Below are 24,378 nucleotides of genomic sequence, written 5' to 3' on the forward strand. Positions count from 1 at the left end.
TCCTAAGATCTTGCAGCCCAGAGGGTCACTGTGGTTGCACTACATTTCCTAATCCCCCTGCCACAATCCCTGGAGGTAATGACCCAGCAGTGATGAGCCTCTCCCCATGGCACATGCCTTCAGATCCTAAGATATCTCCTCCTCTCTAATCTGGAAAAGCTACTCCTCTAACCTGCTAAGAACAGTTTCTCCCAGGGACCTTGTCAGTTAAATTCATACTTCACTTGTCCTTTTGTTTCTGGTTCTTATTGTAAGACACTCTGCATCAGGGTTTCCCAAATCCTGCACATGGGGATCCCCTGGGAATCAGATTGAAATCTACAAAGCCTTGCACCTGTCACAAACCTATGGAGTCAGGACGAGCTCCCCCAGGAGATTCTGACATGGCAAGTCCAGGGATTGGCACCTTATAAACTGGCTCCCCTATTTTGGGGAGAGTGCTAAATCACTAATTCCTCAATGTGTGTGTGTGTGTGTGTGTGTGTGTGTGTGTGTGTTCATTTTTGTTTTTCTGTTTTTTTGTTTTTTGCCTTACAGTCTCCCTACCTGGTATTAACTGCCATTGCTTTGGTTTGCATTTCCCTGATATATCTTTTCCTACCTATTTAAGAACTTCTCATCTATTTAATTTGTTTCTTTAAAAACTTTTAGTTTTATTATTCATGAGAGACACACAGAGAGAGGCAGAGACACAGGCAGAGGGAGAAGCAGGCTCCCTATGAGGAGCCCAATGTGAGGCTCGATTCAAGGATCCTAGGATCACAATCTGAACTAAAGGCAGACGCTCAACCACTGAGCCACCCAGGTGTTCTATATTTAATTTCTGATCTGGAAATTCTATATACATTTTAAAGTCATTTTAATCTATTATTTCTCTACCAATGTCAAGAACAGAAGTATCTAGAACATTCTCCCAGACTAAGATTTCAACATGCTTTCAGGTCCTTTCTCTTACCTCTTAGATTCTATGGACTTCCCTTGGCCATTCCATGAAGCCTATGCCTAAAACCTGCTCAGCCCCAAATTTTATGAGATGGCTAGCTAGGTATTTCTTAGTATAGCACCTCAAAATTAACTAAGAAGCCTTTCATATATACGGAACTTTGAGGAATCTAACAAGATTTTACCTACTGGAGGAAATGAGAAAGTATTTAGGAATACTGAGCACATAGATGAGTTTAAGAACATCACCTGGCCCCTCGGGTGAGGCAAAGTGGTGTGAACATACAGCCTGCTGCCCCCTCCCTGAACATGCAGAGCCCCAGCAGTGTGGGGCAGTGAGCACAGGCATGGCTGACACAAGAAGTCGTCAGCTCATGGGGAACCCTCCCGTGAGGAGTCACGCACACACACCCCTGCCTGGCTGTCCCAATCCCAGGCTGCGTGTACAGTTCCACTCTTTGTGGCCTTTCTCCTTTATGGGACATTCAGTGTTTTCTCCTAACTTGGCCTCGAGTATTTTAGACTTTAAAAGAGGATATAAATGCTTTTAGTTTTAAAAAGAGACTCCTCTGGGCACCTGGATGGCTCAGTCATTTAAGCATCTGACTCTTGATTTCAGCTCAAGTCATGATCTCAGGTTCAGGGGATCGAGGCCCGAATCTGGCTTGGTGCTCAGTGTGGAACCTGCTTGTCCCTCTCCCTTTGTTCCTTCTCCTGCTTGTTCTCTCTCTCTCTCTCTCTCTCTCTCTCTCCTCTCCCTCCCTCCCTCATAAATAAATAAGTAAATACATACATACAAACATACATACATACTTTAAAAGAGACAGAGAGAGAGAGAGACACCTTAGCTACCTGCCAATCCAAAATATACCTAATTCAAACCCTATCCCCTTTGGCTTTTTGGCACCATTTCCCTCCAGACAGTTCTCTGAGACTTCTTAAGGCTTATTCCTGAAAATTTTAGGCCCTCCTGGCTTCTGTGAGACAACTCTCCTGGGTTTTTCTCATCTTCCTTACCCACTTCTTAGGATTAACATTTCTCAGGATCCTGTCTCTGTCTTGTCTTCTCTTCCATCCACAGGGTCTCCCCAGCCCCTCTGAACAACTCCTAAGACTTCAACCACCACCTACAATGTGGGCTGCAAACACCCCAGACCTGCCTAGACCTCGCTCAAGCACAAGCCATCCCCAGAGAGTGAACTCCACCAGGATGTTCTGCTGGGTAAAACCCATACAAGATGAAGGATTCAGGGAGAAGGATTCTTGAAAGTGAAGTTAAATTGCCAAGTGCCAAGACTTCATCTTATCTACAGCCAGTTGTACTACAGCTGGACTGGAATATCTCCATGGAGCTGAGTGTCTGGGGACATCTGTCCAGCCACAGTTCATGATGCTGAACTCCACCATAACTGGCCACTAACTCCCACCTGCGTGTGCCCTCCAGCTCAGTAAATACACTGCATTGTACCCAGTCCCTCTTCCTGGATTCCTTCCTTTCCTTCACCCTCCACCCCACCTGTGACCTGGGGGGCCTGGCCGAATCACCAGTAAGGATATGCTCTTGTACACATGTCCTCATTCAAAATCTCTGGGGAGACAAGTCTTTGTAAGTTTTTTAGAAATTCCACATATGTTATTCTAAAGAGACAAAATCACCCATCCACATCTATAGCCTGTCAATTCCAGGCCTTAAAACCTTTAAATCCACCTCACACTCTCCAGTCAGAGTTCAATCTTGGCCCAGGCCTGGTCATTTCTCCTCTGGGTTAGGTGACAGCACTCCACCTCACCTATCTTTGGACCTGCCCCCTCCCCACCTTCAACCTTCTAACCTCCTAGGTGCCACCAGAGGGATCCAGAATCTGAACTGTGGTTCAGGCTCCTTTGCCTGCTGACACTCCTCAATGACTCTCTTATCCCTCTGGGGCCAACCATAACTCCTTCTGATGGCATTTAAGAACCTTCACGACCTGCTTCTGTAATCTCGCTTCTTCCGGCATCCCACCCCCATTCTCCACACCAGCCATTTGCTAGCCCCCAAAGACTACATGTTTTCTCATAGCTCAAGAGTTCAGACCACACTGCTTCCTCTTCAATGGCCTTCAAGATTCAGCTCAAGGATCACCTCCCACCTTGGACTCCCAAGGATACATTAAGTGCTCCTTGAGGCAATGCTCAAAACCTTACTGTGAATTACAGTGCACAGAACTGCCTCTCTTCCAATAGACTGTGTGCTGCTTAAGGGCAGGGGCTGTATTTTCCTCATATCTGTATCATCAGAGCTTAACCAATAAATATTTATTGGATGAATTTGGTTTCCATCTTTTACTAACCAAAGACATATATAACCACCAGTAAAATAGAATATGTTATTGCAATAATGAATAAAATTCAAACGATGACCCTGGCTATTCTATTTTCTTTACATGTGAAGAAAATCTGAAGATAGCAATTATTCTCTCTCATGTTCTATAAAGAGTCTGGAACAGCTGTGGCTGCCAAAGACACTAAAGCCCTTGAGAGCAGGGCCAGGTTTCAGGTGATTGACTCCTCTGTGCCAGAGTGGGGTCCTAGTGAGCATTCACTAAACCAATTTCAGACTCGACTACAGAAATAAAAATAGTAAGTCTTTCTCTAAGAAACTCATTCTTTCTTCTTTCCTCCCAATCTGTTTTGTAGGGTTTTTTTTCTTTAGATTGTATTTATTTATTCATGAGAGACACAGAGAAAAAGGCAGAGACACAGGCAGAGGGAGAAGCAGGCTCCCTCTGGAGAGCCCAATGTGGGACTCGACCCCAGGATCCCAGGATCCCAACCTGAGCCAAAGGCAGATGCTCAATGGCTGAGCCACCCAGGTGCCCAATCTGTATTTCCATATACTGCTACCTACCTTGTTGACTGTACTCCCAGCCAAATTTCCTGGCATCCCTCAGTGCCTGCCCCAAAAGGGCAGCTTGATGCATCAACTTCTTAGGAATACAACCCACATTTACACAAGTACCGCCAAGACCTGAGAAAGAAGATAACAGTTTTAATGTTTCCTCTGTGTCTGTGGGTGTATACATGGTTCTACACACGTGTAGAGAAGGTGTTGTTAAACATGTGGAAATGACACGATCAGATGGTTGTGAGGCCAACATCACAGCCCACAAGAACGTGCAAATGATTAAGCCAAACTTTTCAACTGAAGGTCTGTGAAGGAAACTCAAAGATGAGCAAAAATACAGATGTACACTTGAAAAGCTTTCTCGGGAGAGAATCCAAAATTTCATTTGATTAATGAAACAAATACCAAACCAAGGGCTGGAATCCCAGCTTCCAGCCTTTATTCTCTGTAACTGACTCCTCCTCTGAGCCAACATTAGGTCCACTGCAAGCTGCCTGCTGACATCTACTCTCAATCTCGAACAGCATGAAACAGGCCATGTCTGAGTGCTCCTGTGCAGGGTATGAGTCCAAAGACTCCCGCATTGATCACAGTCTCTCTTCTGGTAATCCAGAGAAGTAGGATATTTCTAGACAGGAGAGAAAGAGGGAAGAGGGCAGGAGAAGAAGAGAGAGGAAGAAAGCAAAGACAGGTACACACACGAATTGTTTAACATACAATTGTTAGAAGGAACATATATTGGAAGGAAATGTTAGCTTTCACATATGAAATTCTAAGATAAAATTTTCTGAGTAAATTTGAATTTTAAAACTTGATTCTCATGTTTTGTCAGAGTTCTGGCAGGAAACAGAGGATACTGAGGAAGCAAGCTGGGAAACTGAGGAGAGGTTAGAGAGAAGTGATTACAGGGGTGTGGGCAGGAAGAGTGAGGAGGGACAAAATAGTGAGTGGGCCACCACCGACCCCACGTGAAGGGGCAAGCATACTGAGCAACTGGCACAGCCCACGGGTGGGGGAAAGGTGGCCTTTCATGCCTGCAGAGACAGCATGGACGGAGCTGGGGGAATGAAGACCCCAGCTCCACAGTCCTCCCTTCTTCGGTTCTCTTCCTGTGACCACTAACTGGTGGAGCCCAACTGGAAGCTAGAGGGCAAGGCTGCCAATTCATCAGCTTTCTGGGGCATAGAGCAGGGTAGAGACATGAAGAATGGATTTGACGCATCAACAGGAAACATCCAGCACAAAATCTGTGTGTTCTATTAAGGTGAATGTCCTAATCTACAGCTGAAAGCTCCTCATGCACTTTAGTGACTGGACCTGGGCAATGTCACACACACACACACACACACACACACTGACTTGACTGAGTCAAGGCAGCCGTTAAGAGTCAGCTATGAAACTGACGTGGAAACACAAAACCATGTTGTGGCAAACTTAGGTGAGCACTACACGGTACACTCTGTGATTGCGACTGAGTGAAAACATTGGCGCCCATGGGCAACAATCATTATGGCATGAGTGTTAGAATCCGGGAGTCATGGAATCTTTTCTTTTTGCAAAATCTTCCTCCATTATTTTTATGTTATCTTCCCAAATCACTGCCTGTGAACTATGCGCTCTTAGGTCAGTTATGTGACCTCATGGAGACTTTCCTCACCTAGACACAGGCTTGTTACACCCTTTGAGACTACAGTGAAGATTAACAAAATTGAGGAAAGCCAAAGAAGTCTAAAGAGCAGAAAAGGAAGAGTCATAACAAAGAAAAACTGCTTACCCCAGGATGTGCCCTGAGGTGATGGGACTACAAAGTCTAGCACCATAACCTTCTTTCCCAAGATGGCAGCTTCCTACAAAAAAAAAAAAAAAAAAAAAAAAAAGCTACATATAAAGATTTTGTCATTTTCCTGACAACCCCCCCCCCCATTTTTCTCTCCCTGAAAGGAAACTACTGTGCAAGAACACAGTCCCTTCTCTTTATTAATACGATACAAGCTTGGTCCGTAACACCAAATTCACTTTTTTAAAGTAGCTATAGAAGCACTCATGGCAATCAACAGGAAAATCATCTCTGGGTTTCATTATTTTCATACCTGAGCACATGCAAGGCCACCAGAACCGCCCCCAATGACAATGAGATCATAATCGTATGCTGAATCTTCCTGAAGGAGCTTCTGTAATAAGCCACTCTGATGGGCCTATGGATCAAAGGAGAGACGAAGGCATGACCTGTTTTTAATCTGTTTCTTTGTACCTGATGTTGAAACAGCCCATGGTAATAGCTTTTCTAAAACTCTTAGAAACAGTCCCTAATTCATCTAAGTTTGGATTGTAAATTTATCTAGATGGTATTCAGATAGGGTCCCAACAGATACAATGTATGCTAAGTACATATATTTTTGTTCATTATCATCTGATGGCTAGATATGTGTCAAATGACCCACAGGTCACAGTTTCTATGTCCGATGAGGCCATTTTCCTTGGTCTTATCATCAAAATATGTTAACTGAGTATAATAGCCAAGTACCATTTTTCAAGATCCTCTGTCTTTTGCTCACCTGTGCCAGGCTTTATTTTGAAATCAGTTCATATGCATCATCAGCTGGACATGCACATCAAATTTTACATGGTTTCTCATAAACTGACCTAAATTTTGCAGCTTCCTGGTAAACTTCCTTATACAACACAAAATTTTCCTTTTTCTTTCAGGAATGGTCAGAAGGCCACTCTGCACAATAGTCTCCTGCTCACTTGGCCCCCTTTACGATCAGACGTAACTCAGGCAAGTTTAGGCATTCAATACATGATGTAGCAATAGTTTCTTTATGTTAAGATGGGTGCTCTATCCCATGAAGCTGGCTTTGGAAACACCAGGTGGCACTAGCTCATCCTGGAGAGCACAGTGGGAACACTATATAACAGTTGGACTCAGCACATGCCAGGTGGCCCCAGAAGGATGCATGCCCATGGAGGATTCTGGCACAGTCTTTCTAGGACCCCTTCGGGCTCCTTACTCTTAGGTGCCCTTAGGAAAATATGTCTCCTAAGCATCTGTCATGCACTATGAAATGGAATTGGTAACTCTGCATCTTTTCTGACATCTTTTCCAGGTTAGGAATGGTAAGACCAGCATTTCCTGAGGTGTTTACAGGCCTCTAATTATGGTACATACCACCACGTGAGCTGGGGTGTAGCTTCTGGAACTAATGAAGCAGGCTGCTAATAAATAACGATGTTGATCATAGATAAACATAAATCCAGACAATCTATTTTCCCAAGAAAACATAATCTTAAGTTAAAGACTCAAATATAAGTATTAAATCACTGATTACTACCATTTACACACATACATAAAAAAATACAAGGGAACAGAATTTTAGTAAAAGGAAGTAGTTATAAAACAAGGACCTAACTTAAGAAGGAACATCAATTTTATCTATTACCACTTTTTGTTTTAAAGATTTTATTTATTTATTCATGAGAGACACACAGAGAGAGAGGGAGAGAAAGAGAGGCAGAGACACAGGCAGAGGGAGAAGCAGGCTCCACGCAGGGAGCCCGACATGGGACTCGATCCCAGGTCCCCAGGATCACGCCCTGGGCTGAAGGCGGTGCTAAACCGCTGAGCAACCCCCGCTGAGCCACCCGGGCTGCTCTATTACCACTTTCAAGATTATCTGATAACCATCCTCTGCTTTTTCAACTTCCAAAAGACAAATGAATAGACTCCTTTTTAACAGTCATTTTCTCCCCCTTCAGGCAGATTTAAAAACAAACTTGAACAAATGTCGTTTAAAACATATTATTACCTGGAAAGTTCGGTCACATCCACCCATATGCACTTTATTCACAAAAATATTGGGTACAGTTCTCTGATTAGTGATTTCTGACAGTACTTCCTGGACATTGGCTCCATCATCTGAAGAATAAAGACTTAAATGTATAAGAACATCAAAAGGGTTTGAAACTTCTGGGAGTTGAACAGAAGTGTTACACCAGATGCTCGCATGCACACACCCATAAGGATCGGTATTTACATATTATATAACTTCATGAAATGATTACTCAAGAAGGGGAAATGCCCATTTTCAAAGGCAACCTAAAAGGATAAAGACAAATCTACAAATTAATTTAAAACGAACCCTTCTAAATTAGATTTTGATATATCATTCAATGGCCATGCCAAGACAAAAAGTAAAAATCCTCTTTAAAGAGCAAATATCGGGATAAAACTGCTTCAACTGTAATAACTCAGAAAATACTTCCTACAATTACATTTGAAAACTCTTTATGATCCGTAGTCCAAAATGTCTCCTCTACCCCTAAAAATAAAACAAGGCCACGACTACTTAAGACTGCCCTATTTGGTATACACTGTAGCAGTCTCAAAGATTTAAGAACATTTTGCTTGTTTAGGATACAAGGAGTTGGTGACGTCTGGTGAAGGCAAAGATCAAATTCTTTTCTGTTCACCACCCTGTTCGCACCCTTGCAGATCACATGTGTGTGTAAAATGGTTGGTTAACATTAGATGGGTGGACACATGATGACAAAAATCAGAAAGTATAAAGTAAAAAATTAATGTGTTCCCCCTCCTGCATAATACAATGAGGAAACGCAGTAGCTTCTTTTCAACTAATACAACTTCATCTATTTTGCCAGAAAGTTGGCAGATACATATGAAATGCCTGAAATACTTCAGGGTTAGCAGTTTATACATCTTCTTCCTGCTAATGTCCCTCAAATATGAAAAGTATATAAATAAAAAAAATCTACACCAAATTATTTGCCATAGAGAGTTCTATTTTCTGCCTGGGTGAATGTAGACAAAAACAACTCACCCAACCCAAAGAGACAAGAGAAAACTGAATTGAACAAAGCAAATGGGAAGTAGTCAATCTTGTTGACGTTTATTACAACAAAAGTATACACTACCTACCCTTTCTACTTACCAACTTGATCCAGTTCCAAGATATTACATGCAACTCCCAGAGAAGAAAACAGTTCCTTAACCTGTAACAGAAATTTACCTGGGGTTTTACTCTCACAAAAATTCGACAGTTATGAAAAAGGGGCATAAACATGTCCAAAGTAAACATCCAGTTCTCTAAATCACAACCACAGAGAGGTGTTTTATAACCCACTCCGATCATCATTACTTAACACCTTCCAGTGCCCTCAGGCCTCAAGATAAAGCTGGTTGTTTCTCTTCCAAGATGGAGACACTGGGGGCCTGGCACACCTGCTCCCTGGTGAAACATCCACAACTGGTGAAGATTATTAAAGAAAGAAAACAAAAAACCCAGCCATTTAAAGTCTCTGGGAATTGTCCAAAGGGCACACAGCAAATGAAACGTTTAGTCTAGAAGATCTGGTAGATGGCAATAAGAACAAAGTGTTCCTGTTCCTCCCTCCTCTGCCCTCGGTCAGCTTGATAGGAGCACCACCTAGGTGAGTGTGGACAAGAAAACGAGGCTCCCTAAGCCCTGCAGTTGCCGGCACCAGAAGAGGCAGGCCACCAGTACTTCTCAGCTCCCCAGAGCTCTGCGTGGCAAAGGCTACCTTCCTGGAGAGTGTGGCTAATGACATGGGGCTCCTTTCCTCCCTTCTTCCACCCAACCCCAACTCACAGAGCAAAGGCTCTACCCCAGGCTGAAACCATTGTAGAGCGAGGGTTCAGGTGGAGAGAGGTAAGCCAAGAAGACCAGAGGTCACAGTCCCCACCCAGAGCCCTGCTCATAAAGCAGGGTTGGCACTCCAAGAGAACCAGGTCACTGGCCTACCCCGAGCTCTGAAGCAAGGTCTCAGAGATATTGCCCAGGGGGAAGAGGTAAACTAGAAGATCAGAGAGCTCCCAAGGTCTATCCAAAAGAAATGCCTGTATTTGAAATAGACTGTGGGGAAGGTCAAATCTAAAGGCACTCTTGGAAACAGTGGAGATTTTGGTGGTAAGCAACAAAGAGAAGGCTGGTAGCTTCCAGGCTAAACTGCAAGCCAGCAAGTTTACTAGAGAAAACCAGGACAGAGATCGTTAAGAATAGTCCCTGTATGGTGTGAATTGTTTCACAATTCACAGGACATTGTCAAAAACAATAGAGCAACTAGCCTTCAATCAGAAGGGCCTAACATATGGGTATGATACCAAGAGACAGAAAACCTAACACAAATCAGGTGATGGGGATTAAGGACTGCACCTGTTCCGAGACTGTATGGAATTGCTGAATCACTGTGTCGTACATCTGAAACTAAAAAACACTGTGTACTAACTAACTGGAGTTAAAATGAAAACTTAATAAATTAAAAAGAAAAAAGACAAAGAAAAGCATAATATAGTCAACTAGAGCCCTGCTTAAAATGTCTCTCACTCCAGGGTGACTGTGCACATATCCAAGAGGGCACACTCTTGTGACATCAGAGGCTCCATCTTTCAGTGGAAATAAACTTCCCTAAAATAATCCTGCCAACTTACTGCAGAGAAATAAACCAGCAAACAAAAACAAGCCACAGTGGGGTGCCTAGGTGGCTCCCCACTGGTTAACCATCTGCCTTTGGCTCATGTCATGATGTCAAGGTCCTGGGATAGAGCCCCACGTCCTGCTCTCTGCTCAGTGGGGAGTCTGCCTCTCCCTCTGAGCTCTCCCTCTCTAATAAATTTTTTTAATCATAAAAAAAGAAAGCCACAGAGAGGGAGAAGTCAGTATCTGGAGTTGCTCTACTATCCCACCTAAAATGTCCTGGTTCCAAAAAAAAAAAAAAAACTACTAGGCACTTCAAAAAACAGGAAAGTGGATCCATCGACAAGAAGAAAAGCAGGCAAGAGAAAGCCTCTGAGAAGGCCCACATGTCATAGTAACTATACAAAGTAGCCATGACAAATATGTTCAAAGAATTAAATAAAATTATGTTAAGGAGATGAAGAAAGGTAACAGAAATTATTTTTTAAAAATCAAATGGAAATTACAGAGTTGGAAAGCACAATAACTAAAATGAAAAGTTCATGAGAGTGCTTCAACAGTAGATTTAAACTGGCAGAAGAAAGAATTAGCACACTTGAGGATAGATCAATGGATAGTGTGCAACCTGATGCCACAGAGAAAAAAGACTGAGGAAAAATGGACAGTCTCAGAGAAACATGGGACACTCCTAAGCATGTCAACATATACAGTGTGAATATGAGAAAAAGGAAAGAGAATAAGGGGGAAGAAATTTTTTTTGAAGAAATGTCCAAAATGTCCCACATTTGATGAAAAGCAGTAATCTACATATCCAAGAAGCTCAACACTCTTGTAGTAAGATAACTTAATAGGAGCTCTGGAAACTGGTCAAAGATCTGTAACAATGAAGTACATGACCAACAAAGAAAATGCCACATTTAAAATATCAGAAAATTCTGTGACATTTTTAATGGCCCTTACCTCACCCACTCTTTGATGCTCCAAAACAAAGCACAGTAAGGGTCGAGCAGCAGTTTGGACCCCAGTTCCCTTCCACAAAATAGAAAGAGCACAGAGACCAACTTTGCAGTGTTCTAAACTGAGGGCTGCCTGAGGGACTTGTCTCTGTGATGTCTAACACAGACTATACAGATAGCCAAAAGTGGCTGGGACCTTAGGCTCAGCGAAGCCAGGAGAAACAGTGGGCATGGCTCGTGAAAACTGAAAATGGACTTCAAATCTGCAATTACAGGTAGAAGAATAAAACATAACAGCTAAGGTCCCAAGAAGAAGCAAGGGAGAGATCCTTAAGGAATTTAACACACTTGAAAACAGCCCTGTATACAGGAAAACTGAACCCATGTGTGAAAAGCACATATAAGCCCAGGAAGGACAAGACCTCAAACCGTCATGCTATGCTGATTAGTGAAATTCTTCCCCAGCATGAAGCCAGTCTACAAAGACTATGAGAGGTAGATGTTTTATATGCTGAATTTTCAACAAAAGAACATATGCATATAAAGAAATAAAAAAACATGGCCCATTCAAAGGAAAAAATAAATCTCCAAATACAGTCTTCAGATTTACTAGACAAAGAGTGTAAAAAGACTATTTTAAATACACTCAAAGAAGAAAATACAAAGAACTAAAGGAAATCAGGAAAATGATATAGAAACAAAATAAGATTATCAACAAAAAGATAGAAATAACCACATAAGAACTCTAAAACTGAAAAATACAATAACTGAATTGAAGAATTCACTAGAGTGGCTGAATGGAAAACTCCCACCAGGCCAGTGAAATCTGAACCAGTGAATCTGAAGACAGGAAATTTGAAATTATTGAGTCTGAGGCACAAAAAGAAAAAAAAAAAAAACAAAGAAAAATGAACACAGAATATGAGAGTTGAGGAACATCATAAAGTAGAACAACATATACATTATGGGAGTTCAAGAAGAAAAGATCGTAGAGCTTATCTGAAGAAATCATGGCCAAAAACTCCCCAAATTTGAGGAAAGATGTGGATATGCAAGCACAATAAGCTCAAAAAAGTCCAAGAAGGAAAAACCCCCAAGAGACCCACACCAAGACACAGTCATCAAACCACTGACAGAACAACCAGACAAAAGGTTGATATGGAACCAAACAACTGGAAGAACACTACAGACTGAATGGACTTCATAGACATATTATGAACACTATCCAACGTAAGCAGAATACACATCTCTAGTACACATGGAACATTTTCCAGGACAGACCATATACTAGGCCACAAAATAAGTCTTAATCAAAAAATAAAATCAGGGCACCTGGGTGGTTCAGTCAGTCGGTTAAGCCTTTGCCTTAGCCTCAGGTCATGATCCTAGGGTCCTGGGGTCCAGTCTTGCATCAGGCTCCCTGCTCAGCAGGGAGTCAGCTTTTCCTTCTCCCTATGCCCTTCCCCACTGCTTGTGTGCTCTGGCTCTCTTGCTTTCTCTCAGATAAATAAAGTATTTTTAAAAAATAAAAAAATAGGGAGCCTGGGTGGTTCAGCAGTCAAGGGTCTGCCTTCAGCTTAGAGCATGATCCCATGGCCTGGGATCGAGTCCCACATCAGGCTCCTTGCGGGGAGCCTGTTTCTCCCTTTGCCTATGTCTCTGCCTCTCTCTGTGTCTCTCATGAACAAATAAATGAATAAAATATTTTTTAAAAATAAAATAAATAAAAGTAAAATCATTAAAAGTATCATTTTTGATCATAGTAGAATGAAACTAAAAATCAATAGCAGAAAGAAAACTAGGAAATCTACAAACACGTGGAAATTAAACAACACACTTAAACAACTGGTCAATGAGAAAGTCACCAGGGAAATTAGAGAATATCTTGACAAAGGAAAATAAAACATACTAAACAAAACATACCAAAATTCATGAAATGCAGTGAAAGTAGTGATTAAAGGAAAATCAATAATGTAAATGGTTATATTAAAAAAGAGGAAAGATCTTAAATAATTAACCTAACTTCACACCTTACAGAACTAGAAAGAGCACATAACTTAAAATTAGCAAAAGAAAGGAAATGACATAAAGATTATAGCAGAGATAGAAAACAATAGAGAAAATCAACAAAACCAAGTTGGTTCTTTCAGAAGATCTACAAAATTGACATAATTTGAGCTATACTAAAAAAAAAGCAGAGAAGACTCAAATAAATAACATCAGAATTGAAAGAGGGACCATTACTACTGTTTTTACAGAAAGAAATGCATCACAAGAGAGTACAATGAACAACTGTATACTAACAAATGAGATCATAAATGAAATTTGTTAATTCCTAGAAACACACAACCTGCTAAGACTGAATCACGAATAAATGTGAATAGACCTGGAATTAGTAAGGAGACTGATTCTGTAATCAAAAGCCTCTCAACAAAGAAAAGCCCAGAACTAGATGGCTTCACTAGTGAATTCTAGCAAACATACAAAGAAGAATAAACGTCTATCCTCTTCAAACTCTCCCAAAAAATCGAAGAGGGTACATTTCTAAACTCGTCCTCTAAGGCCACAATTATTCTGATACCAAAGCCAGACAAAGATACGACAAGAAAACTACAGATCAACCACAGACCCTGATGGATAGTGACACAAATATCCTCAATAAAATGCTAGCAATACAAAATCAACAGTATATTTAAAAGATTATATAACATGATCAAGTGGGATTTATTCCTATAATGTAAAGATGGTTCAACATATAAACACAGATCAATTAGCAAAACACCACATTTAAACACACATTAGCAGAATGAAAGGAAAAAAAACTACATGATCATCTCAATGAATGCATATAAAGCATTTAAGAAAATTCAACGTTTTTATGATAAAAACTCAAAAAACTAAGAATAAAAGAAAACTACTCCAACATACTAAAGATCATATATGAAAAGCCCACAGATATCATATTTGATAGTGAAAGACTAAAAGCATTTCCTCTGAGAGCAGGAACAAAACAAGGATGCCCCCTTTCACCATTTTACCATTTCTATTCAACATAGTACTGGAATTCCAAGTCAGAAAAATAAGGCAAGAAAAAGAAATAAAAGGCATCAAAGAAGTAAAACTTTCTCTGTTCACTGATTACATCTGATGTGTATAAAACCCTAATGATTGTACCATAAAAACCCTATTAATAAACAAATTCAGCAAAGTTGTAGGATATGAAATCAACACAGAGTCAGTTGTTTTTCTTTTTTTTTTTTTTTATTTTTATTTTTATTTTTATTTTTATTTTTTTTTGTGTGTTTTACTTTTTTTTTTTATTATTATTGGTGTTCAATTTACTAACATACAGAATAACACCCAGTGCCCGTCACCCATTCACTCCCACCCCCCGCCCTCCTCCCCTTCTACCACCCCTAGTTCGTTTCCCAGAGTTAGCAGTCTTTACGTTCTGTCTCCCTTTCTGATATTTCCCACACATTTCTTCTCCCTTCCCTTATTTTCCCTTTCACTATTATTTATATTCCCCAAATGAATGAGAACATATAATGTTTGTCCTTCTCCGACTGACTTACTTCACTCAGCATAATACCCTCCAGTTCCATCCACGTTGAAGCAAATGGTGGGTATTTGTCATTTCTAATAGCTGAGTAATATTCCATTGTATACATAAACCACATCTTCTTTATCCATTCATCTTTCGTTGGACACCGAGGCTCCTTCCACAGTTTGGCTATCGTGGCCATTGCTGCTAGAAACATCGGGGTGCAGGTGTCCCGGCGTTTCACTGCATTTGTATCTTTGGGGTAAATCCCCAACAGTGCAATTGCTGGGTCGTAGGGCAGGTCTATTTTTAACTGTTTGAGGAACCTCCACACAGTTTTCCAGAGTGGCTGCACCAGTTCACAGTCCCACCAACAGTGTAAGAGGGTTCCCTTTTCTCCGCATCCTCTCCAACATTTGTTGTTTCCTGCCTTGTTAATTTTCCCCATTCTCACTGGTGTGAGGTGGTATCTCATTGTAGTTTTCATTTGTATTTCCCTGATGGCAAGTGATGCAGAGCATTTTCTCATATGCATGTTGGCCATGTCTATGTCCTCCTCTGTGAGATTTCTCTTCATGTCTTTTGCCCATTTCATGATTGGATTGTTTGTTTCTTTGGTGTTGAGTTTAAGAAGTTCTTTATAGATCTTGGAAACTAGCCCTTATATTAATGATAAACACTGTAAAAAATTCCACTTGCAATAGCATAAAGAAGCATACTTAGTAATAAACTTAGGGAAAGAAAAGGAATAAACTCAGGAAGGAGACAAAGACTCCTACACTAAAGACTACAAGTTATTAAAAGAATTAAAGACACCAATAAATGGAAACCCCATGTTCATGGACTACCAAAAACAAATTTTGCAAAAATTGGCAAGCCCATTCTAAAATGCATATGGAAAAAAAATGCATATGGAACTTCAAGAGTATCTTGAAGAGTCAAAAAAAAAAAAAAAAAAAAACCTTGAAAAAGAACAAAGTTGGAGGTTGACACTTTCTGATTTCAGAAACTGAAATCAGGACAGTCTTTTGCTTATACTAATTCCTTAGCTAGATTTTTTATTAACTATAGATATTCAATGTATCCCTCAAGGAACAGCTTAAACAGTTTACCCGGAAATTTTCTGATCCCGCACAGAAGCAATTATCTTTGTCTCTCATTCCCATAGCCCTTGCCTTCTATAGGCACTTCTTCCAGGACAAGACAGCTAGTTGCCAGAGTAACCAAAACAGTGTGGTGCTGGCATAAGGACAGACATAAAGATCAATAGAAGAGAACAGAAACTACAGAAATAAAGTTTCATATATAATAACCTCAAATGATTTTTTGACAAGGGTGCTGAGACCATTTAATGGGGAAAGGACAGTCTTTTCAACAAATGGTGCTGAGAAAACTGGACAGATGGACAACATGCAAAAGAATGAAATTGGGACCCTTCATACCACATACAAAATTAACTCAAAATGGATCAAAACCATAATTTAAGAGTTAACACTATAAAACTCTTAGAAGAAAACATAGGGCAAATGCTTTACAGCATTGGTTCTTTGGATAGATCACTAAAGGCACAGGTAACATAAAACAGACAAGTTGGACCTCAAGAAAATTAAAAACTTCTGTGCATCAAAGGACACTATCAACTGAGTAAAAACCCTAGAACTGGAGAGTTCTACTTGCAAATCACATATCTTACAAGGGATTGTAGAATATCCTTCTAGGATCCCTAAAAGTCAACAACAGAAAATAAGCCAATTTTAAAAACTGACAAAGCACTTGAATTGACATTTCTGCAAAGATATCAACCATTAACAAATGACCAATGAAGACATGAAAACAGTCAACATCACTAGCCATCAGGGAATGCAAATCAAAACCATAATGAGATGCCATTTCATATCCATTAAGATAACTACTATCAAAGCAAAAAAAAAAAAAAAAAAAACCCAGAAAATAACAAGTGTTGGTGAGGATTTGGAGAAATTGGAAACTTCATGCACTGTTGGTGGAAAAATGAAATGGTGCAGCCACTACAGAAAACAGTACGGTGGTCCCTCAAAAAATTAAAAATATGGAGCTACCATATATATGATCCAGCAATTCCCACCTCTGGGTATATCCAAAGAATTCAAAGGAGGGACTCAAACACATATTTGTACTCCCATGTTCACAGCAGCAACATTCACAAAGGCCAAAAGGTAGAAGGGACCCAAGTATCCATCAATGGATGAACTGACATACAACATGTGGTAAATACACACATACAATGGAATATTATTCAAGAAAGAAATTCTGACACAGGCCACAACAGGCATGAACTGTGATCACTGTGCTCAGTGACATAAGCAAGTCACAAATGATTCCACTTATATAAGGTAATGAGATTAATCAAATTCATAGAGAGAGAAGGCAGAATGGTGGTTTCCAGGGCTTGATGGGAGAGGGATTGAGGAACTCAGTGGGGGATGATGAAAGAGGGCAGGAATGGTTGCACAACAATGGTTAAAAATAGTCAAGTTTATGTTATATATATTTTACTACCCCCAAAAGGCTAACAACAAATGTGTAAAACATTAATACACAAACATAAGCATTCAGGGCTGGGGAAACATGGCTTAACGTTAACATGGGGAAAGGGTTTAAAAACTCAGGGTAGTTTCTCCACTGTAGTTTGAGCCACTACCTTGTATCTGACTTGAACGGTAACTTCCTGACTAGTCTAGCAGTTTCCACACTTAGTTGTATCTTCACACCACTGCCAGATTTTAAATTACAGACTTTTCTTTCACATCTCTTCTCAAAAGTCTCAGATGACTCTGCCTATATCAAGTCCACACTTACCAGTGAGCATTTTAAAGTCTTGTCAATACCACTTTGAAAATAAATTTCTAGCTGTTTTCCAATTTACTCTCCTGATTTTTTTAAAATTTTATTTATTTCTGAGAATACACAGGGAGGAAAGAGAGAAGCAGAGACACAGGCAGAGGGAGAAGCAGGCTCCATGCAAGGAGCCTGATGTGGGACTCGATCCCGGGTCTCCGGGATCAGGCCCTGGGCCCAAGGCGGCGCTAAACCGCTGAACCACCCGGGCTGCCCACTCTCCTGATTTCTATAGTATTTCCTCTGTCCAGCCACACTATTTTCATTTCATCATCTCCTAGTTTTGCTTATACTAATTCCTTAGCTAGATTTTTTATTAACTATAGATATTCAATGTATCCCTCAAGGAACAGCTTAAACCGTTTACCCGAAAATTTTCTGATCCCGTACAGAAGCAATTATCTTTGTCTCTCATTCCCATAGCCCTTGCCTTCTATAGGCACTTCTTCCAGGACAAGACAGCTAGTTGATTACTGCTCACTGGACTATGCGTTCTTGGGAAGAAAGACAACAGTTTATTCATTTTCTTGTCCCCACAACACTGGGCCCCCATAACACTTACTGAGTGATATTAGTGGCCCAGTCAAGGTACAGAACTCTCAACTGGACTCTGTGCAGTGGATGTGGAATGTGGATGTGGACAGATGTGGAATATGGTGTTCAATTTGGGGTGATACATCTGGAAGGTTCAGTCAAGCTATTACACAATCAAATTAATGAAGTATCATGTGTGCATATAGATGATATGAGTACATAAAGTGGACTACTTGGCCAGACAAGGGAAAATACTAAAAGATCTGCCATCCAAGAAGCAGGATTCTTAACTCTACACACTGGAGTAACACTCAACTCCAAAACAGTAAATGTTTCAGAGAGACAAATTTTGCCTCAGTTTAACATAAAAAATTCTAATAATTGGAGCTGTCCAATTATGTAATGGGGCTGAAACTAGTGGCCACATTATTGGAAGTATTGACAAAACACAGAGTGGAGGATCATTTGTTTTAAGATTTTCTGCATCAGCAAAGGTTTAACTAGAATGATCTAAGACCATTTATTAATTCAGTGCACATTACATGCCTGACACTGTTCTAGGCTCCAGCAATATAGCAGTAGACAAGCACAGTCCTGATCTCTTGGCCCTTTTATAAGCTCCATAGGACAAAAGAAGGAGGAGGAGGAGGAGCCAGAGGAGGAGGAGGAGGAAGGAAGAAGGAGGAAGGAGGAAGGAGGAGGAGGAGGAGGAGGAGGAGGAGAAGAAGAAGAAGAAGAAGAAGAAGAAGAAGAAGAAGAAGAAGTAGTGGTGGTGGAGGAGGAGGAGGAGGAGGAGGAGGAAGAAAGCAGCACCTGTATTTTTTATTTTTTTATTTTTATTTTTTTTTTAATTTTTATTTATTTGTGATAGTCACAGAGAGAGAGAGAATGAGGCAGAGACACAGGCAGAGGGAGAAGCAGGCTCCATGCACTGGGAGCCCGACATGGGATTCGATCCCGGGTCTCCAGGATCGCGCCCTGGGCCAAAGGCAGGCGCCAAACCGCTGCGCCACCCAGGGATCCCCAAGCAGCACCTGTAAACAGACCAATGCATATATAAGAACTGGATGGTTGATGAGTGAGCATTCAAAGTAGCACAGAATGGATGGATTCTCCAACAAATGAAGCAGAGGTAACTAATGAGTTATAAAGAAAAAAAAAAAAAAACTGGCTCCGCACTAACACCATCAGCATCAAGTACAGGTGGAATAAAGAAGGTGAGTGTGAAAAGCACAATCTAAAACTTTCAGGACCTAAAACAGGAGAGTATCTCCACAGAAAGAGTTTCTTAAATGTGATGTAAAAAGCACAAGCTATCAAAGGAAAAAATAAGTGACAGACTCAACTACATTAAACTTGGCAAATTTCAGTTAGCTAAAAGATCCCATAATCAGAGTGAAAAGAAAAGCCTAATCTGCGAGATTCCCTATATATATATATATATATATATATATATATATATATATAGTGGAATTTTGGATAATATATATATATATATTATAATACTATAATATGTAAACTTCAAAAAAAATATATATATATATCCAAGGATTAGTATACAAACTATACAAAGAACACCTACAAATCAGCACAAAAATAAAAATGTAATAGAGAAATAAGCAAAAGATGTGAACGTTTCATAGACGAGGAAACCCAAAGGCCCTATAAACACAAGAGAATATGTTCAACTTCCTCAGGGAAATGCAAAATTAAAGCCACAGTAAACTACTATTTCATAACTGCCAGAATGGCAATAATTAAATGTATCAACTGTTGGCAAGCAAGCAGAGCAAAAGGAACTGTTATGCACTGCCAGTGGGAGAGTAAATTGGTATAATCACTTGGAAAAAAGTCTTGGCATCACTTAGGTAATGTAGAAATCATGCATCCTCTATGGCCCAGCAATTCAGCTTCAAGAAATCTCCTCTAAGATAAGTGTTACTTACATGCACCGGAAGATATGTGCAAGAAAAGGCACAGCTGTATTGTTTTCAAATACAAAATACTAGACACAGCACAACCAATAAACTGTGTTATGTATGACTCATCCTAGCGATTACAGGTATGAAAATTAACAAACCACAGCTACAGATACCAACATGCATGAATCTCTAAAACATAATTCTTGAGAAAAAATGCAAAATAATACATATGTATGATTCTACTTACATAAAGTACCAAAACAAGCCAAAAGAACAAAATATCATTTAAGGACATACATGTATCTGATAAAACTGTAAAGAAAAGCAAGGAATTTTGGATAGTGTAACCACTAGTGTAACCTGGGGGGAGGGAGGAGTATGCAACATGAATATTAATAAGGGAAAACCTCACTAAAATGTAGTTGGGAGATTTAGCAGGGATAGCTCTCATGCCCTATCATGCTCTTCAGCTGCAAACCCAACAAGGAAGAGAAGGTCCTTGCTCAGATACTACTTCACTACCCCAGCAGAAAGGAGAATGGCTTTCTCCTCCCCCAGGGAACAGCCCCGCCAAGAGACTGTCATAACACAGCCAGTGAAGAGCCATTATGCTGGGAGCTCCCAGTTTACTCCAACGGACTCTTTGTTTATAACAGCCCTCCCAACACCACCACCCACTTCCTCTATAAAACAGCATCCCTGTCTTCTGTTCAGCAGACATCCTATGGTTTTGCCTATGGTTTTATAGTAGTTTGCTTGTCCTGGATTATAATTCTCTGCTATTCCTGAATAAACTCATTTTGCTGGTGAGATAACGGGCAGTTTTATTTTTCAAGGTTGTGGGGAGAGGCATCCAAGGTTTCCAAAATGCTGGTGTTTTATTATTCTTTAAGATGTATATGCATGACATACATGTTTTCTAAAACAACGTATAGGGCAATGTAAACTTGAAAATAAGTCGGAAAAACACAGCCTATAATTTGACAAGCCTAACCAGATAAGGTCATGTTTTTGCATATTCCATGTATTGTTATTTCAACTTTCCATAATGTAGAGTTCAAAATAGTGAAAGTCCCTATCATACAGATGGGTTTATCTTCCAAAGGTTCGTTTCTAACTGGGTTACTGTTTCCACTAAGAACGAATGTGTGTGTAAAAACAACGCCGTTTTCCCGGCTAGCCCCCCAAAGTTAAGGTAGTGTGCAAGACAGCTGAAATTACCCATCACTGGTGCCATCCTCACCGTTCCTGATGTCCATTTTACAAGATGGAGAAACCAGCGCTCCCTGGGGTTCTGCAACCCCGTCAAGGTCACTCAGGTGGGAAGTGGGATCTGAATCCCGTTCTCTAGTTTCCTCTCAAGTCGTGGCCTCTCCTCACACCATCCTTCTTCTTCTTCTTCTTTTTTTTTTTTTTTGGTTTTATTTATTTATTCATGAGAGACCCGCAGAGAGAGGCAGAGACACAGGCAGAGGGAGAAGCAGGGGAGCTCCCCGCGGGGAGCCCGACGGGGGACTCGATCCCGGGTCTCCAGGATCAGGCCCTGGGCCGCAGGCGGCGCTAACCCGCTGCGCCACCCGCGTGCCCCTCGCACCATCCTTCTACCGGCAAAACCTTTCTGGAAATACCTTTCATCTCTCCAAATAAACTCCTCAAGAAGCCACTGTCCGGCTAGCAGCCGGAAGGAGGACCCGGCGGTTAACGCCAAGGCCGAGGCCCCAGAACAGGTGCGCGGCGCCGAGCAGGTGGGCAGCAGCGGGGCCGCCGGGTGCCGGGTCTCCGGGTCTCCGGGTCTCCTCCGGGTCCCGGGACGCGGCCCCACCGCCGCGCGGGAGGGCTGGACCCGCCGCACTCGCGCCCCAGCGTCCAGGAGCGAGGAGCTCTCGGGCCGCGCCCGCCCGCGCCCGCCCGCCCGCGCCCGCCCCCGCCGCCTACCCGCGTGCTGTGCGGGCAGTAGCTCTTGCTGAAGATCATCACTCGGTTGCCCTCGATGAGGCCCAGGAGGCGGCGCCGCAGCGCCTCGCGAGCCGCGGAGGAGCGGCCGGCCCCGGGGGACGACAGGCGGGCCCGGCGGCCTGGCGGCGAAGACATCGGCGCGCCGCGGACGCTGCCCAGGCGGCGGTTGGGGCCCCCGCCCACCTTCACCGGCCCCGGCGACGTGTGCGCCCGCGGCGGCGGCGGCGGCGGCGGCGGCTGCGCCAGGGCCTCGGTGTCGCTCCCGGCCTGGCCGGGCCAGTTCAGGGACCGAGAGGCGGGCGGCGGCGCCGGGACCGGGCCTGGAGGGCCGAGCAGCAACACCCAACAGGCCCGGTACCCACCGCCCGGCGGCCGCTGCGCCGCGCGCCCCGCCCCGCCCCGCCCCGCCCCGCCCCGCCCCCGAGACACCGCCCCGCCCCCGCGCGCCCCGCCCCCGCGCGCCCCGCCCCCGAGACACCGCCCCGCCCCCGCGCGCCCCGCCCCGCCCCCGAGGCGCCCGCCCCCGCGACCTAGGCCGCTCCGGGCCTCGGAGGGCGGAGGCTGGGGCGGTCGCTGCCCTTCGCAGGAAGGTGGGTGTGGACCTGCGTCCTTATTATCCCTTCTGTGCACACGTCCTGGGATGGAGCAGCCTCCATGAGGCGGCCTGGACTGCCCCCTGTGGAGGACTTTCCAGCCTAGTGACCTCCACCAGCGCCCGCACGACGGCAGGTGTCTTAATCTTACTTAAAGACTGAATAAATACAGGTGCCTGGGTGGCTCAGCGGTTGAGCACCTGCCTTTGTTTGGCTCAGGGCGTGATCCTGGGGTCCTAGGATGGAGTCCCACGTTGGGCTCCCCCCAGGAAGTCTGCCTCTCTCTGTGTGTCTCTCACGAATGAATAAATGAAATCTTTTATAAAAGACAATAAATAAAGCCAGCTTTAGGAAAGATGGTTATTTATTTATTTTTTACTTTAAGTTTCTTCTTTAATTCCAGTTACTCAATAGACAGTGTTCTATTAGTTTCAGGTGTATGATATAGTGGTTCAACACTTCCATTAACCACCTTGTGAAAAAAAAACAAAAACCACCCTGTGTTCATCTATTTAGCCCATCCCCACACCTTTCCTCTGGGGGCTATCAGTGTGTTCCCTAAAGAGTCTTGTTTCTTGGCTTGTCTCTCTCTCTCTTATTTTCCTTTGTTCATTTGTTGTGTTTCCTGGATTCCACATATAAGTGAGATCATATGATATATGTCTCTCTGACTGACTTATTTCACTTAGCATTATATCCTCTGGGTCCATACATGTTGTTGCAAATAGCCAGATTTCAGATTTTTCATGGCTGAATAATATTCTATTGTGTGTATATACCACATCTTCTTTGCCCATTCATCAATCAGTGGACACGGGCTGCTTCCATAGCTATCATAAATAATGCTGCTATAAACATAGGTGTGTATATATCCATTTGAATTAGTGTTTTTGTATTCTTTGGGTAGTGTGATTGCTGGATCATAATATAGGTCTATTTTTGACTTTTTGAGGAACCTCCAAACTCTTTTCCGCAGTGGCTGCACCAGTTTGCATTTCCACCAACAGTGCACAAGGGTTGCTGTTTCTCCATATCCTCGTTAATACCTGTTGTTTCTGTGTTGTTGATTTTAGCCCTTTGGACAGGTGTGAGGTGATAGCTCATTGTGGTTTTGATTTGTGTTTCCCTCATGAAAAGTGATGATGAGCATCTTTTTTTTTTAAGATTTTATTCATTTATTCATGAGAGACACAGAGGCAGAGACACAGGCAGAAGGAGAAGCAGGCTCCCTGTGGAGAGCCCAATGCGGGACTTGATCCCAGGACCCCAGGATCACGCCTCAACAACTGAACCACCCAGGCGTCCCGCTGAACATCTTTTCGTGTGTCTGTTGGCCAAGATGGTTATTTTTTTTTAACTTTATATTTCACAACTAAATAAAAATACCATGTTCGTATTGCAACACAGTTTTTTAAAAAGATTTTATTTATTTATTTAGAGAGAGCACAAGCAGGGGTAGGGAGGGGCAGAGGGAGAGAATCTCGGGCAGACTCTGCACTGAGCTTGAGGCCCGATGCAGGGCTCAGTCCCACGACTCTGAGATCATGACTGAGCCAAAATCAAGAGTTGGATGCTCAACCAACTGAACCATCCAGGTGCCCCACAACACAGTTTTAAGGGAAGTTTCCTAGCTTGGTACCCCATAGTCCCTACTATGCAGAATTCTGGAGGCACCTCTGTACCAGAACAGGAATCCAGTATTTATCATTTGAGTG

The 24,378-nt window shown here is 42.3% G+C and overlaps 1 protein-coding gene across 1 annotated transcript in view; it reads right to left on the reverse strand.

Moving 5' to 3' along the window:
- TXNRD3 (thioredoxin reductase 3) overlaps positions 1-22,417 on the reverse strand; it is a 53,540-nt gene extending 31,123 nt beyond the window's left edge. Inside the window, exons 1-6 of the mRNA XM_077857574.1 lie at positions 22,050-22,417; positions 8,779-8,839; positions 7,636-7,745; positions 5,920-6,024; positions 5,604-5,676; positions 3,833-3,952 (exon numbers count right to left, since the gene is read on the reverse strand). Coding sequence (XP_077713700.1) covers positions 3,833-3,952; positions 5,604-5,676; positions 5,920-6,024; positions 7,636-7,745; positions 8,779-8,839; positions 22,050-22,205 — 625 coding nt within the window. The 5' untranslated portion in view covers positions 22,206-22,417. The remainder of the gene's footprint in view (positions 1-3,832; positions 3,953-5,603; positions 5,677-5,919; positions 6,025-7,635; positions 7,746-8,778; positions 8,840-22,049) is intronic.
- Positions 22,418-24,378: the final 1,961 nt, after the last annotated feature.

This window comes from Canis aureus, chromosome 19 (assembly GCF_053574225.1).
Source record: "Canis aureus isolate CA01 chromosome 19, VMU_Caureus_v.1.0, whole genome shotgun sequence".
NCBI lineage: Eukaryota > Metazoa > Chordata > Mammalia > Carnivora > Canidae > Canis > Canis aureus.